We start from the raw sequence: 16,936 nt of genomic DNA, 5'->3' as shown, positions 1-16,936 counted from the left end.
AAGGTGAGTGAGGTACCAAATGAACTGCACCTGACACCCATTGAAGGTGTGGCTACCGGGCGCAGCACGATTTCACCTCCACTTCTCCCATCTGTTGTCTCTACTGCTCTCCAGTTCTTCAACCATGTCCCTCTCTATCGCCATCATGAGATCAGGTTGGAGGAGCAACACCTCATTTTCCATCTGGGTAGCCTCAAACCTGATGGATTGAACATTGATATTTCCAATTTCTGGTAATTTCTCTTTTCTCCATCCTTACTCCTTTCCTTCCCCACCTTCTTATTCTGGCTTCAGCCCCTTCATTTCTTTTCCTGATGAAGGGTCTCAGCCCAAAACATCGACAGTGTATTTCTCTCCATAGACGCTGTCTGACTTGCTGAGTTCCTCCAGCATTTTGTGTGGGTTGCAAGTTAATGATATGTGTTATGTCTGTAATGACAGTATCCAATCCAGTGAAGAAATTATACATTTAAAATAGAAAGTAAGAAAGTAATCTTACTTGATGATAAAGGATCAACTTTATTCACCATATACATTTACATGGAATTTGGAATTAGCAATTTGCTGTGGTTGCACATCAGGGCATGACATGCAACAAAAAACAAATATTTAACAATTATAAAGAATAAGAAAAATAAAAGTGATGATTTACCTTAGCAGAGGATCAATCAGTTTCTCTGTTATATAGACTACATCATATACCTGGCACCACTCATCTTTAATCCACGTATTGAGGTTCCGAGCATCAAAGAAGAACGTAAGGAACTGTGAAAGATAAACATGGATTTATTGCACAACCCAACACCTTGAATAAAGATTCCAAGAATAAATGTTTGCTGTCCTCACCTTATGCATTTTGTTCACATCCTGTGAATTGATAAGTTTGCTGAAGTGTTTGAGGCCCAATTCGTTCAGCCGAAAAGTGGCAAGATAGCACATAACTGCAAGGGAAACAGAGTCACAGTCCAGTTTATTATCGCCAACATGTACAGTATTGTGAAATCTGTTGTTTTGCAGCAACTGTACATGAAATATACTTTCTATTACAACAAGAAATATATATTTAAAATTAAATTAGTAAGTAACGCAAAAAGAAAGTAAAATTAGTGAGGAAGTGTTCATGGATTCAATATCCGTTCAGAAATCTGACAGTGGAGGGGAAGAAGCTGTTCCTAAAATATTGAGTGTGTGTCTTCAGGCTCCTGTAGCTCCTCCCTGGTGGTAGTAATGAGAAGAGGGCATGTCCTGGGTGATGGAGGTCCTGAATGATGGATACCACCTTTTTGATGCATCACCTTTTGGAGATGTCCTCAATGCTGGGGAGGCTAGTGCCCATGATGGAGCTGGCTGAGTTTACAACTTTCTGCAGCTGTTTCCGATCCTGTGCAGTGACCTCTCCACAATAGACGGTGATGCAACTAGTTGGAATGCTCTCCATACATCTGTAGAAATTTGTTAAGAGTTTTTGGTGACACACCAAATCTCCTCAAACTCCTAATGAAATAAGACCATAGAATAGCGGAGCAGAACTAGGACATTTGGTTCATTTAGTCTTCTCCACCATTCCATCATGGCTGATTTATTATCCCTCTCAACTCCATTCTCCTGCATACTCCCCATAACCTTTGGCTCCCTGACTGATAAAAAACTTATCAACCTCCGGTTTAAATATATTCAATGACTTGGCCTCCACAGCCGTCTGTGACAATGGATTCCACAGATTCACCACCCTCTGGCTGAAGAAATTCCTCCTCATCTCTGTTCTAAATGGATGTCCCTCCAGTGCAGGGGTTCCCAAGCTTTTTTGTGCCATGGAACCCTGTTATTAACCAAAGGGTCCATGGACCTCAGGTTGGGAACTCCTGCTCTACATTTGAGGCTGTGACTCACCCAATATTTAGACACTGACGTGCCTTCTTTGTGATTGCATCAATATATTGGGCCCTGGATAAATCTTCGGAGATGTTGACACCCAGACATTTAAAATTACCCACCCTTTCTACTGCTGAGCTCTTGATGAGGACCGTGTGAGATTCTGCCGACAACGGGAACGTCATCTGTGAATTTATCGATGGTGTTTGAGCTGTGCCTGGCCACACAGTCCTAGGTGCAAAGAGAGCAGAGCAGTGGGCTAACCAGGTATTCTTGAGGTGCGCTGCTGTTGATTGTCAGAGAGGAGATGTTATCCCTCATCTGCACTGACTGCGATCTCCTGATGAAGAAATTATGATTCTAGTTGCAGAGGGAGGTACAGGAGCTCAGGTCCTGGAGCTTGATGGATTGGCACTGAGGGTATGACTGTGTTGAACACTGAGCGGTAATCAACGAACAGCAGCCTGATGTAGGTATCACTGTTGTCCAGGTGATCCAAGGTCAAGCAGAGAGACACTGAGATTGCATCCACTGCAGGGGCATTTGTGAGACTTTTAGATAGGCACATGGATGAAAGAAAAACGGTCGGCTATGGGGTAGGGAAGGGCTAGATTGACTTTAGAGTAGGTTAAAAGGTTGTACAACATTCTAGGCCAAAGCACCTCTACTGTTCTATGTTCTATCTTCTATTATCTCTTACCCACAAACAGATTGTAGTCTACTCTCAGGAAGTTCTTTCCATCCTTAATGTAAAATCCATTCACTACTACATCGAGCAGTGGTCTGTGACATAAGCAGCCTGACAGGACTTCCACCAGGAACGTCTGCTCAACCTCACCTCGTGCCTGCAAGCAAACCACAACTGACAATAAAAAACGATCCTGCGCAATAGCCTTGCCTTTAATCGTAAATGGAACAGCAGCTGCATTTTCAATAAAACCACTGTGTCTTTGTGCTAAATGCAAGAGATATGGGTCCGTAAATACAGCTAAGGCACAATCAATAGTACCATGAAAGCAAATCCTCAGTCACATTTTCAATTGAATTGTGTGGAGTTAATGACCTGTATAAATTGGAACAGCAAAAGCAAATCTTTGACTTTCAACCAATCACTTCTGCTTGAGGCCATTGATTCTGATGATATTCCTTTGGTGTCTTGGGCTAATCAAGTACCAAGTACTTTGAAGAGAGCCACATTGATTTGAACTCACAAACAAGAGAAAACCTGCAGATGCTGGAAATCCGAGCAACACACACAACATGCTGGAGGAACTCAGCAGACGAGGCAGCATCGATGGAAAAAAGTCCAGTCAACGTTTCAGGCAAAAACCCTTCGGCAGGACTGGAGGAAAAAAAAGCTGAGGAGTAGATTTGAAAGGTGGGGCGAGGGGAGAGAGAAACGCCAGGCGATGGGTGAAACTGGGAGGGGGAGGAATGGACTAAAGAGCTGGGAAGTTGATTGGTGAAAGAGACAGAAGGCCATGGAAGAAGGAAGAACGGTGGGGGCAGGGGGGAGCAGCAGAGGGAGGCAATGGGTGGGCAAGGAGGTAACATGAGAGAGGGACAAGGGAATGGGAAATGGATAAGATGGGGGTGGGCAGGCATTACTGGAAGTTTGAGAAATCGATGTTCATTCCTGGGTAGGCACATGGTCAAAGTGTTGGAGAGTTTCTGGCTTAGCATTGATTTGAACTCATTCCATTTTTGTCCCTGCCTTGCCTGTACTGCTTTGGGCTGACTGTTAGAAGTGCATTTTACCCACATGCCAACAGGAAGGCCTGGAGTGCACCTTCTGTCCTTCCCTGACTGGCGATGGGATGGTATGGAAGACTGCAGGTTACAATGCACATCCTTCCATTCCATAATGCGTACATCATTGCCCAGTGTACAAATGTATCAATGGGCTAGATAGATATGATGCCCCGATTACCCCCATTAGCCCTGAGAAGATCAAAAACAGTTACTTTCCCCAAGCAGCAAAGCTGATCAACACCTCCGCCCACTAACCCACCCCTCCACACCTCCAACCATCACCACTTTATCATTTCCTGTCAGTCACCTTATGTACAGACACTCCTGTGCTTCGTGTCACTTTATGGAGACATCTATGTATTTGAAGCTACTGTTTCTTATGCAGCCCCTCTGGCCACCCTCAGGGTCGCTCGGCTCGCTGTCGTCTAGGGAAACAGCCCTCAGCCCCGCCAAAATGGGTAATTAGTTTGTGTGGATACTGTGTGATGTAACCCACCCCACCCAAATAACAGACAATACACCAGATACGATTAAATGATTTACAGTTTATAGATATTACTGGAACTATATAATTAATAGAGAATAAAATATAAAAGGAAAATAAAAGGCGCCACACTTATCAAAGTTCAATCTCTTCGTGCACAAACAGTTGGAGCTCAGGACCCTTCTTCTTCCCCCTGCAACCCCTCGGACCACCTTGACCGGCCGCCTGGGACCAACAACGGTGGTCGACCAGACGCTCCACACGAGTCCATCTCTGTCTCCTCGCCGAACGCCCTCCTCGGGGTCCGACCCTGTTAGCGGGCATCACAGCACCTGGTCCATCCTCTGTCTCTCTCTCTCCCACCTTCTGCCTCCAAGACCCCGCACATACAAATCTTCCAGATACACCAAAATCATAACAACTATCCCAATTGGTTTGTAACATTTTCTTATCACTGCCTAACCCAAGACAAGCTGCTAGCGCAAAAACCTTTCTCAGCGTTTAACATAACAAGGAAGCATTCCCAAGTATAACATAACAAAGAAGCCATTTTAATTAGCCTACGCCGTAACATAGGAGACGAAACCCCTTACACTTATGAATTTATGTATCTATATTTATTGTGCTTTTTATTATTATTGTATTCTTTATCTTATTGTGTTTTTTTGTGCTGCATCGGATCTGGAGTAACAATTATTTCATTCTCCTTTACACTTGTGTACAAGAAATGACATTAAACAATCTTGAATCTTTCACTGCACTGCACTGTAAACACTTCCATATATAATGCTATTTACATTATAAATACTTGCTGGTGTTTACGTATTTATGCACATTTTATTCCATATCCGTACTTTATATAATTCTTTATAATTGTTGAATGTTTTTTGTTGCATAACACACCCTGGCCAACACACCACTACAAATTCTTAATACATGCAAATGTATATGGTGAATAAAGTTGATCTTTCATCCTTCTTCATATCGCCAGTCTTGGACCTTCAAGAAGGCAAATATGATGATCTGCCCTTCCAGGGCTATTAGATACCCAGTTGAAAAGATCTGCCACCTCCTACATCTACCTGGCTAATTGTTAATGTGTGGCATCCATTATTCTCGTGAGACCATGGATCTGCACCTGGATTCTCCAGGGCAAGGTTGTGTGGAAGGCCAGCAGTTGCCCATGCAGCAAGTCTCCCCTCTCCACAACACCGGTGTTGTCCAAGGGATGGGCAAGGGCAACAGCTTGGCACCAGTGTCGTCGCAGGAGTTGCCAGAGCGAGGTTGAAGGCAACGTCGAACTGCCTTAGGGATTTCAGCTCCGGATTTGTCCTCAGGGTTTATTCCCTAAGTCTTTCCCATGAGTGGGTATGGCCGCAAGGCAGCAGAGGTTTGAAATCAGAGTTTCCCTCTCTTAGATGGACTGCCTTCCCAGGCTGATGAGCTCCATCTACCTGAAGCATTGGTTTTAAGGCACCAGGACCCGCCTTTGCCCCTTCTCCTGTCAGTAGAAACTGTTCAGCCGGGCTTAGAGGCTAAGCCACACGAGAAGGCCAGGAGTTGGACTTGGTTGTCAGAGGCTATTTGAGTCGCATGCCATGAGGAGCACTTTTAGGTAGTGGGAGCTTGTCCCCACTACCACCTCTCGTAGTGACTATATTAATTATATTGTTAATATAGTCAACAATATTATACGCATGGGGTAATGCACAGACCTTCATGTTTTAGCCTATGATGCTGCTGCCAGGAAAGTTTTCATTGCACTTGTGCATACATGGTTCCTTCAGGTTTTCATTACTGGAGAACGTAGTGCAGATAAGCTCCTACCACCCATTAAATCTTCCCAGTGGCATGTGTATCAATCAGCGGCTTGACAACTAAATCTAGCTCCTCATGTGGCTTAGCTATTAAGCCCGGCGGAACCGTTTCTACTGACGGGAGAAGGGGCAAAGGAGGGTTACCGGTGCCTTAAAACCAGTCGCTCCAGGCAGATGGGGCTCATGGTTGGCAGCTCAACTCAGAGAAAGAAAACTCTGATCTCAAAGCTCCACTGCCTTGTGGCTCTGCCCATTCATGGGGAAGGCCTCAGGAGTAAATCCCAAGGCAAAGTTTGGAGCTGGAGTCCCTAAGGCAGTCCTGCGTTGAGTTCAATGCTCACTGGCAACTCCTGCAACATTGCTGGTGCCAAACTGTATTGGTCTCTGCTGTTCCTTCGGATTCATCAGATGCACAGGCAACAGCTTGCTTTTCATATTATACTGTCCTGGCTTGCGTCACTATGTAGACAGCCAGGGCCAGATTAAGCTAGTGTGGGGCCTGTAGCATATGTTATAAAGGGCCCTAAATTTTAAAAATGCACATAAGTATTAAAACATAAATTACTTACTTGCATAGTAAAGTAATTCAATTTTTTCCGTTTGCTATAGAGCCAGATAATGACAAATGTCTGACACTTCAGTAATAGTATTACTTACATGTAGGTATCAATTTCAAATGTCAAAAGTAACAAAACTACAATTTAAAAGTTACATTTTCTAGATTTAGCATGAGCAAATTTGTTGATGATACTGGGAATGTCTATTTCACGCAGAAGTTCATGTTCAATGCTCATTAGAGTGAGATTGTTCAATCTGTTTTGACCCATGGTGCTCCTTAGTTCATTTTTAATCCTTTTCAGTGTTGAAAATGAGCGTTCTCCACTGCAGTTGGTAACCATGAGTGATAAATAGATGCGCAAGGCAGTTTCTACATTAGGAAAACAGGACTCCAAAGAATTGTCACTTATCAAACGGTACAACTGTAACTCTACAAGGTCTTGTTTGATGCCAATATGAGAAGCAAGATCAGTCTTCAACAGTTCAGTAAACTGCAAAAATTCTTCATCAAGACTTTCTTCCAGATCTTCCGGATATGATTTAATAAGATTTGATGAACTCTTTACGATCTCTTCGAGTGTAAACGACTGTAACTGATGAAGGAATCCAAAAACACCATTCACCTTCAGATAAGCTTTCTGCCTTTTTGACAGGGCAGAAAGCAAGCTGTCAATAATGGCAAGAAATGTTCAGGTTTTAAACTTCTGAGAAGGCGTTTGAGATTCAACAAAAGTGCCGGAACCACTGAAATCACCATACGCGTGATTTTGCTTGTGGTTTCTTCAAGTTTGCTGTTGATAATCTTCACACTTAGTCAGATCCTTGGCTTTTTGCTCAATGAGTGAAAAAGTAGACCACATAGCTTGAATATATCCATGCAAGGATTCATAGAGTGCACAAGCTGTGTTCAAGTCTTGGCCAGAAGATTGCAAAGAAGCACTGGTCATTTGAAAACGCTGTAATACTTGATCCCACAATATGACCATTATTCCTGTTTCCAACTTCATCATGTTTTGCATCACAACCTGGTACTCCAGCTGCAGTGCTGTCGACAAAAAAGCCTTGCAGAGGGTGGTTAGGGGAGCAGAGAGGGTTATTGGGGTCTCCCTAACTTCTGTCCAAGACCTCTTTCAGAGTCGATGCCTCCAGAAGACACGGTACATCATTAAAGACCCCTCACACCCTCTCCATGAACTGTCTGTTCTTCTGCCATCAGGCAAACGTTAAAGGAGCATCAAAACTAAAACCACAAGGCTACTAAACAGTTTCCTCCCACAGGCAGTCAGACTGCTAAATAGCTGCTCTACCTGACTCTGCTTTGGACTCTTTTAACTGGCACTGGACACTTAAAACTTGATTTTAACTGACATGTGGCTGTTGTGTTTTACTATTTATTGTTATGTTTATTATTTAGTGTTGCATTTGTTATGTTATGATTGCACTGCTCCTGGGAAACGCTGTCTCATTCTGCCCTGCTAAGCTGATGTGCGGTTAGAATGACAATAAAGTGTTTCGAATCTTGAATCTTTGAAAGTAGTCCACAAACCTGTTGTCGACACTCTGCCTTCTGATCATTGTTATTTGAAATGTCATCCAAGACTTGTTTTATTGCAGAAAAGCTGTGTCAAAGTGCTTTTGTTGCATCTGCACAAGCCGACCACCTGGCATCTGTCATTCTTTTCACAACGGGCAAATGAGCACTACCATCAGATAATGCAGCGGAAAGGAGATCCCACCGATAAGTAGAAGCAGAAAAAAATGTGTGCAGGCTTTCTACAAATTGAAAGAAAACTAATGCTTCTTGACAACATTCAGCAGCACATTTTCCAACCAAATTTATTGAATGTGCAAAACATGGAATGTAATCCGCAAACTCATTCAGTTCTTTAATTCGTGCTTGTAAACCACTATATTTGCCACTCATGTTGCTGGCATTGTCATAACTTAGACCACGGCAACCTTTTATGTCAATGTCATTTTCCTTTAAAAAGTCAAGTAAGCTTTGAGTGAGCTGTTCAGCACTATGACCTTCCATATCCAAAACTTCATAATCTTTCAGCTGGTCCAGACGGCAAAACATAGCACACAGTCAAGGTCAGCGGCGCACCTTCCAGCGGCGTAACAGCGCATGCTGCAGCGGCTTGGGAGCATGGGAGATAGCACAAAGGTCACCACGACACAGCAAGGAGCCAACACACGCCTGCACACACATACCATGCAGCTCTCCCCACATGAAAACAACAGTGTTGCCAGATCGTCGTGAGACTATGGTGAGATGCTGATTTCACCAGACTGCCCCTTGCAAGCACTTAGTGCGGGGCCCTCGAAAACGTGGAGCCCGTAGCATAAGCTACTTTTGCTACTAGGTTAATCCGGCCCTGTAGACAGCTAGGACACAACATTCATAGCTGACCTGTTATACATGTACTTGTGCATATGACAACAAACTTGACTTTGATGTGATATTTACTCCTCTACAAATGAGAATGTTTCACAGATTAATTGCACAAAGGGAAGAGGTACAATGGGGCTCAGCTGAAAGAATACTTGCCAATCAATCAAAGATTCATCGAGTTATATAGTACAGACTCAAGTCCTTCAGGTCATGCCAACAAAGATTCCTTCCAGATGATTAGGGCCTTAATATTACTCTTTTACCCAGGTTCACTCTAACACAATCATATTGGCACTGAACTCGCCCTATCTCAATTTTAAAAGCTGCCCACTCAGAAACACAGAAACATAGAAAACCTACAGCACAATACAGGCCCTTCAGCCCACAATGCTGTGCCAAACACATACTTACTTTAGAAATTACCTAGGGTTACCCATAGCCCTCTAGTTTTCTAAGCTCCATGTACCTATCCAGGAGTCTCTTAAAAGACTCTATCGCATCTGCCTCCACCACCATTGTCGGCAACCCATTCCATGTACTCACCACTCCCTGCGTAAAAAAACTTACCCCTGACATCTCCTCTGTACCTACTTCCAAGCACCTTAAAACTGTGCCCTCACTTGCTGGATGTTTCCTCACCTGTTAACAGCCTCTCCCAATCCAACTTTGCAGGTACCTGTCGAATGCCAGCGATGTTAGCCTGCTCCAACTTAGGACTTTAACTCATGGGCCAGTTGTATTGTTTCCCATAATGATTTTAAAACTAGTAGAACTGTGGTCACTGGTCACAAAGTGTTCTCCAAATGACATTCCCAACAACTTGGCCCAGGCTCATTTCCCAAGAGGTCAAGTGTTCTAACGGGGTCCTCTCCAGTGGGGTTATCTGCTTGAAAAAAATCTCCTACCAGTCTATCCCCTCTCTCAACCACATTTCTATAACAGCAATAATGTTACAGTTCCATGGTCCAAAGTCAAAACTTCCACTCCATAGATGCTGCCTGATTTACTGAGCTCCTCCATCATTTTATGTGTGTTCCCCAGATTCTAATCCATGGTCTCCATTCACCTGCTGCACCTGTCAGACTTCTTGCATTATAAAATAAATAACGTTTAGCCTCCATGACCTTTGCTCCGTATGCTGACCCTGCCTGCCCTGACTAGTGAAGTTGCTTGCTTGAATTTCTAGATGTGTCTCTACTTTCTCATCTGCCACACTAGGACTTCGGTTCTGGATTTAAGTCCAATTCAGATGAATTACACATATAAATCCACAGCTGACACTCCACTGCAGTTCTGCACAGTACAGATGCATTCTGTTTCAGAAAGTGGGTTAAACTAGGGCCCTGGCTGCTCTTTCATGCTATTAGATAGAGAGATTAGTGACATGGTATCACAAAAACAACCTCTATCTCACTAACAGCAAAAGAACTGTCATTGAGTTCAGGATGGGGGTTGGGGGAAGGGAGAGCACCTGCTCCAGTTTACATCAATGGTGCTGCAAGTAATTTCTTCATTGCACTTTTCTGCCAGTTTAGACCCAGGTTGCATGATCTAGTTGAGGTTGAGCAGGTTGAGAGTTTCGAATTCCCTGGTGCGAGCCTGCCCTGATCCAACTATGTTGACAACACAACCAAGAAAACTTACCCGTGCAACACACACGAAAACACAACACACAGAAGGCCAGGCAGCATCTATGGAAAAAAGTACAGTCAGCATTTCAGGCTGAGACCCTTTGGCAGGACTGACCCAAAATGTCGACTGTATTTTTTTGAGTAGCTGCTGCCTGGCCTGCTGAGTTCCTCCAGCATTTTGTGTGTGTTGCTTAGATTTCCAGCATCTGGAGATTCTCTCGTTTGTGAAGCTTACCAGTGCCTCTGGTTCCTCAGGACTGTAAGACTATAAGACATTGGAGCAGAATTAGGCCAACCAATGTCTTGAGTCTGTGCTACCATTATTTTCCCTTCAAACTCACTCTGCTGCCTTCTCCCCATAACCTTAGAAATATAGAACTTATCAACCTCTGTTTTAAATTTACGCAATGACCGGACCTCCAAAGGCAGATGGATAAAGAGATTTGGCATATCCTCCTTGACCCTCACCAAGTTTTATATGTGCACCACAGAAAGCATCTTATCCGGATGCCTCGTGGCTTGGTACAGCAACTGCCCTGCCTGTGACTACAAGAAACTGCAAAGAGTTGTGGTCACAGTTCAGTTTATCGCGGAAACCAGCTTCCCCTCAACTTTGATTTAATCAGTAAAAGTTGTCCAAATCTGCTACGAATTTGGTGTGACACTGGCAGGTTTCCCAGCTATTTGCGATGTTTTCCTGGGAGTTCCATTGGTCTCCTGACAAACTGTAGATTGATTCCGAGAATAATTTAAGAAAAAATAAGTATGCTTATACTGCAGGTGTGGGGTAAGGAGTGACACTTCATCCATTCAGAAAATTCCCAAGAAGAGGTGAACAACATTCCTCACAGTCATCATTGCATATGTGTCTGTGAAAGATGAATACAGAAATGGGTTGCTGGATGAGACATTAAGTATTGCTCAATCAGGCTTGTTCGTGCATAACAGCTTCCTTAAGTTTGAAGAATTGCAATTTAGAGAATAACCAGTTCACTTCATCATTCTGAACCATTTTACTGGGTCAGGAGCTCATTCAAAAACTCATTTGTTTCCTCTGTATGATACTCTGCACAGATAATGAATCTTTTTATTAGAAGAGTAATCAATACGCAACAGATTATCAGGTGGTAACATCATCAACAGATTCAGGTAACTACAGAGACAGTTAATGAATGCCAATTGATTTCCAAGCTCTGAATTTCTTTTCATTTTTCATGTGATTCTTTTTCTTTCGCTTTAGTAAAGAATGTATGATGATTTTCTTATTTATTTTATTGAGAGATACCACACGGAAAAGGGCCTTCCACTCAATGAGCTGCACTGCCCAGCAACCCACTCATTGAACCTTGGCCTAATCACAGAACAATTTACAATAACCAATTAACCTACTAACAAGTACGTCTTTGGACTGTTGGAAGAAACCCATGCGCTCAAAGGTAGGACGCACAAACTACTTACAGAAGACGCCAGAATTGAATTTCGAACTCTGATGTCTCAAGTTGTAATAGCATCACGCTAATCACGACGCTACTGTGGTGCCCCTCTGGGAGAAGTGAGATCACTGAAAGTTATTTTGGAAATTGGAATATAGACATGCGCATGTTGTAGCATTACATGGAACAAAGAGATAGTTGCAAGGGTTGGTGAAAGTAAAAGAATTAATCTCAAGGTCGTACATAGTAACATATATTTACTTTGATAATAAACTCTGTGTTGGCGTGTGGCCAAGTGGTTAAGGCATCGGTCTAGTGATCTGAAGGTCACTAGTTCGAGCCTCAGCTGAGGCAGTGTGTTGTGTCCTTGAGCAAGGCACTTAACCATACATTGCTCTGCGACGACACCGGTGCCAAGCTGTATGGGTCCTAACGCGCTTCCCTTGGACAACATCGGTGGCGTGGATAGGGGAGACTTGCAGCATGGGCAACTGCTGGTCTTCCATACAACCTTGCCCAGGCCTGTGCCCTGGAAACCTTCCAAGGCGCAAGTCCATGGTCTCACGACCTATATATACAGCATGGAATAGGTCCTTCTGGTCCTTTGAGTTGTATTGCCCAGCAACCCCTGATTTAACCTTAGCCTAACCTCGGGACGATTTACAAAAACCAATTAACCTCCCAACCGAATATGTCTTTGGACTGTGGAAGGAAGGAAACTGGAGCGCCCAGAAGAAACCCATACGGTTCACGGGGAGAACATACAAACTTTTTACAGGCAGCAGTGGGAATTGAACCCAGGTCACCTGCACTGGAAAGTGTCGCTGCTTTTTTGCTGCATGGGAGGGGGGTATTTTTGCGGTCTGCGAGTTTGGTTTCTTTTTCGAGCTGGTGAGGGGGGGGTTTGATGTCTTTTCTTTCATCAACACCAAAGGTCTTTCTGTGTTGGCGCGTGGCCAAGTGGTTAAAGCATTCATCTAGTGATCTGAAGGTCACTAGTTCGATCCATGGTCTCACGAGACTAACAGATGCCTATAAAAAAAACTCAGTTTGAACTTTGAACTTACTTCATAAGAAGAGGGTTGTCAAATGCATTTTCTTCACAAACAGAATTGTATGGTGACACTTGCGGGCTGCCCCCAGCACATCCTTAAGTTGTGTTGGTTGTTAATGCAAATGATGCATTTCACTGTGTGTTTCAATGGACATGTGGTAAATATACGAATCTGAATCTGAACTGAACGCTGCCATGTAAATCACGTTGGAATAGGCCATTAGTTTAATTGTATGAGGTATTTTAATTTCAAAGGCAAAATACACAGCTCCTGAACCTCTTCACTTTGATAGAAGACTACCAATGCTTTTTTTCCAGGGAAACTATTTCTCTTTTTACTGGTAGAGAATTCATTACTGCAGAGATTGAAACTTTCTTTGACAAGCTCTAATAATTAGGTTTAATCATAAAGACTCACATTGTGGCACATAGCAGTCACGATGAGGCCCCCCTTAGGCTGGAGGAGCAAGACCTCATATTCGGTCTGGGTAGCCTCCAACCTGACTGCATGAACATTGATTCTCTAACTTCTGGTAATTCCCCGCAATACCCTTCATCTCTTTCTCTATTCCCCATCTGGCTCCCCTCTTACCCCTTCTCTTCTCACCTGCCTATCACCTCCCTCTGATTCCCCTTTCCCTTTCCATTTCCTTTCTTCCATGGCCCACTGCCCTCTCCTATTAGCTTCCTTCTTCTTCAGTCCTTTACCTCTTCCACCTGTCACCAATCTGCTTCTCACTTCATAACTCCTCCCCCACCTTTTCCCCTCACTAGGCCTCACTTGCCAGTTTGTGCTCCCCCCACCTCAATTTTTTATTCTGGCTTCTTCCTCTTCCTTCCTGGTCCGGATGAAGGGTTACATCCCAGAACGTCGACTGTTTATTCCCCGTCATAGATACAGCCTGATCTGCTGAGTTCCTCCAGCATTTTGTGCGTTGCTGTGAATTTGCAGCCACTGCAGAATCTCCTGTGTTTATGACTCACAGAACATGTGTGGGTTCTTAAATATTTGTAGTAATCACACTTAGCAATTTATCACGAACCTTCAGCAGGTTTTCACTGAAATAATACGAACTATGCTCCTTCCTAACTCCCGTGGGGGTGCTGATTCCTATTTTGGCTACGGTGACATGGGTCTCTAATATCTCTTGTAATGATTTTTCCACTTATAAGCTTGCACAGTTGCTGATATTAATCTGCTAGAGGCATGATATCTAATCCTATTCTCATTTGATCTGTACACCACATAGGAAAAATGCACCAAGGGACTGGGGAAACCAGTTCTAAATTTAGCATTAAATTATTGGACTAAATACCTTGAGGAGTTTAGAATGAATCAGTCTATATTCCTTTACCAAAGAATCTGGCTAAGCAAGAGTCTGAGGAGCAAGTTATCTAATTGGGACTCAACAATCTATTAGGCTGTTTGACTGGAGCCAAGTTACAGTTTCTCCTGAATCTACACAATCTTACACTCAATAGCCACTTTATTAGGTACACCTGCTTGTTAACGCAATCATATGGCAGCAACTCAATGCATAAAGTCCTGCAGATGTGGTTAAAGGGTTCAGTTGTCGTGCAGACCAAATCAGAATTATGAAGAAGTGACTTTGACCATTGAATAATTGTTGGTGCCAGCTGGGATTGTTTGAGTGCCTGAGAGACTGCTGCTCTCCTGGGATTTTAACACACAACAGTTCACAGAGAATGGTGCAAGAAAATTCAAATCCAGTGAGCAGCAGTTCTGTGGCAGATCAGGTGAAAACCTCATGACAGAGGTCAGAGGAGAATGGCCAGATTGAAATAAGCCAACAGGAAGGTGTCAGTAACTCAAAAAACCATGCATCACAACAGCGGCGTGAGGAAGAGCATCTCTAAATGCACAATATGTCAAAGCTTAAAGTGGATTGGCTACAGCAGCAGAAGATCACAAACAAGTATTTGTATGTGTTTTTAAACGCAAACAACAGGAATTCTGCAGATGCTGGAAATTCAAGCAACACACATCAAAGTTGCTGGTGAATGCAGCAGGCCAGGCAGCATCTGTAGGAAGAGGTGCAGTCGACGTTTCAGGCCGAGACCCTTCGTCAGGACTAACTGAAGGAAGAGTGAGTAAGGGATTTGAAAGTTGGAGGGGGAGGGGGAGATCCAAAATGATAGGAGAAGACAGGAGGGGGAGGGATAGAGCCAAGAGCTGGACAGGTGAAACGGGATACGAGAGGATCATGGGACAGGAGGTCCGGGAAGAAAGACAGGGGGGGGGGGACCCAGAGGATGGGCAAGAGGTATATTCAGAGGGACAGAGGGAGAAAAAGGAGAGTGAGAGAAAGAATGTGTGCATAAAAATAAGTAACAGATGGGGTACGAGGGGGAGGTGGGGCCTTAGCGGAAGTTAGAGAAGTCGATGTTCATGCCATCAGGTTGGAGGCTACCCAGACGGAATATAAGGCGCTGTTCCTCCAACCTGAGTGTGGCTTCATCTTTACAGTAGAAGAGGCCGTGGATAGACATGTCAGAATGGGAATGGGATGTGGAATTAAAATGTGTGGCCACTGGGAGATCCTGCTTTCTCTGGCGGACAGAGCGTAGGTGTTCAGCAAAGCAGTCTCCCAGTCTGCGTCGGGTCTCGCCAATATATAAAAGGCCACATCGGGAGCACCGGACGCAGTATATCACCCCAGTCGACTCACAGGTGAAGTGTTGCCTCACCTGGAAGGACTGTTTGGGGCCCTGAATGGTGGTAAGGGAGGAAGTGTAAGGGCATGTGTAGCACTTGTTCCGCTTACACGGATAAGTGCCAGGAGGAAGATCAGTGGGGAGGGATGGGGGGGACGAATGGACAAGGGAGTTGCGTAGGGAGCGATCCCTGCGGAATGCAGAGTGAAGGGGGGGAGGGAAAGATGTGCTTAGTGGTGGGATCCCGTTGGAGGTGGCGGAAGTTACGGAGAATAATATGTTGGACCCGGAGGCTGGTGGGGTGGTAGGTGAGGACCAGGGGAACCCTATTCCTAGTGGGGTGGCGGGAGGATGGAGTGAGAGCAGATGTACATGAAATGGGGGAGATGCATTTAAGAGCAGAGTTGACAGTGGAGGAAGGGAAGCCTCTTTCTTTAAAAAAGGAAGACATCTCCCTCGTCCTAGAATGAAAAGCCTCATCCTGAGAGCAGATGCGGCGGAGACGGAGGAATTGCGAGAAGGGGATGGCGTTTTTGCAAGAGACAGGGTGAGAAGAGGAATAGTCCAGATAGCTGTGAGAGTCAGTAGGCTTATAGTAGACATCAGTGGATAAGCTGTCTCCAGAGACAGAGACAGAAAGATCTAGAAAGGGGAGGGAGGTGTCGGAAATGGACCAGGTAAACTTGAGGGCAGGGTGAAAGTTGGAGGCAAAGTTAATAAAGTCAACGAGTTCTGCATGCGTGCAAGAAGCAGCACCAATGCAGTCGTCGATGTAGTGAAGGAAAAGTGGGGGACAGATACCAGAATAGGCACGGAACATAGATTGTTCCACAAAGCCAACAAAAAGGCAGGCATAGCTAGGACCCATACGGGTGCCCATAGCTACACCTTTAGTTTGGAGGAAGTGGGAGGAGCCAAAGGAGAAATTATTAAGAGTAAGGACTAATTCCGCTAGACGGAGCAGAGTGGTGGTAGAGGGGAACTGATTAGGTCTGGAATCCAAAAAGAAGCGGAGAGCTTTGAGACCTTCCTGATGGGGGATGGAAGTATATAGGGACTGGACATCCATGGTGAAAATAAAGCGGTGAGGGCCAGGGAACATAAAATCATCGAAAAGTTTAAGAGCGTGAGACGTGTCACGAACATAGGTCGGAAGGGATTGAACAAGGGGGGATAAAACCGTGTCGAGGTATGCAGAAACGAGTTCGGTGGGGCAGGAGCAAGCTGAGACAATAGGTCAGCCAGGACAGGCAGGTTTGTGGAT

At 44.4% G+C, this 16,936-nt stretch overlaps 1 protein-coding gene across 2 annotated transcripts in view; it reads right to left on the bottom strand.

The window, feature by feature from the left end:
* cfap99 (cilia and flagella associated protein 99) overlaps positions 1–16,936 on the bottom strand; it is a 109,623-nt gene that overhangs the window by 78,449 nt on the left and 14,238 nt on the right. For both annotated transcript variants that reach the window (XM_072257097.1, XM_072257098.1), the window contains exons 3-5: positions 2,573–2,717; positions 847–941; positions 653–765 (exon numbers count right to left, since the gene is read on the bottom strand). In XM_072257097.1, the coding sequence (XP_072113198.1) occupies positions 653–765; positions 847–941; positions 2,573–2,717 (353 nt within the window). The remainder of the gene's footprint in view (positions 1–652; positions 766–846; positions 942–2,572; positions 2,718–16,936) is intronic.

The sequence above is a fragment of the Mobula birostris genome, chromosome 5 (genome assembly GCF_030028105.1).
Source record: "Mobula birostris isolate sMobBir1 chromosome 5, sMobBir1.hap1, whole genome shotgun sequence".
Lineage (NCBI taxonomy): Eukaryota > Metazoa > Chordata > Chondrichthyes > Myliobatiformes > Myliobatidae > Mobula > Mobula birostris.
The sequence above is the reverse complement of the archived record's forward strand: the minus strand, read 5'-3'. Positions and strand labels throughout refer to the sequence as shown.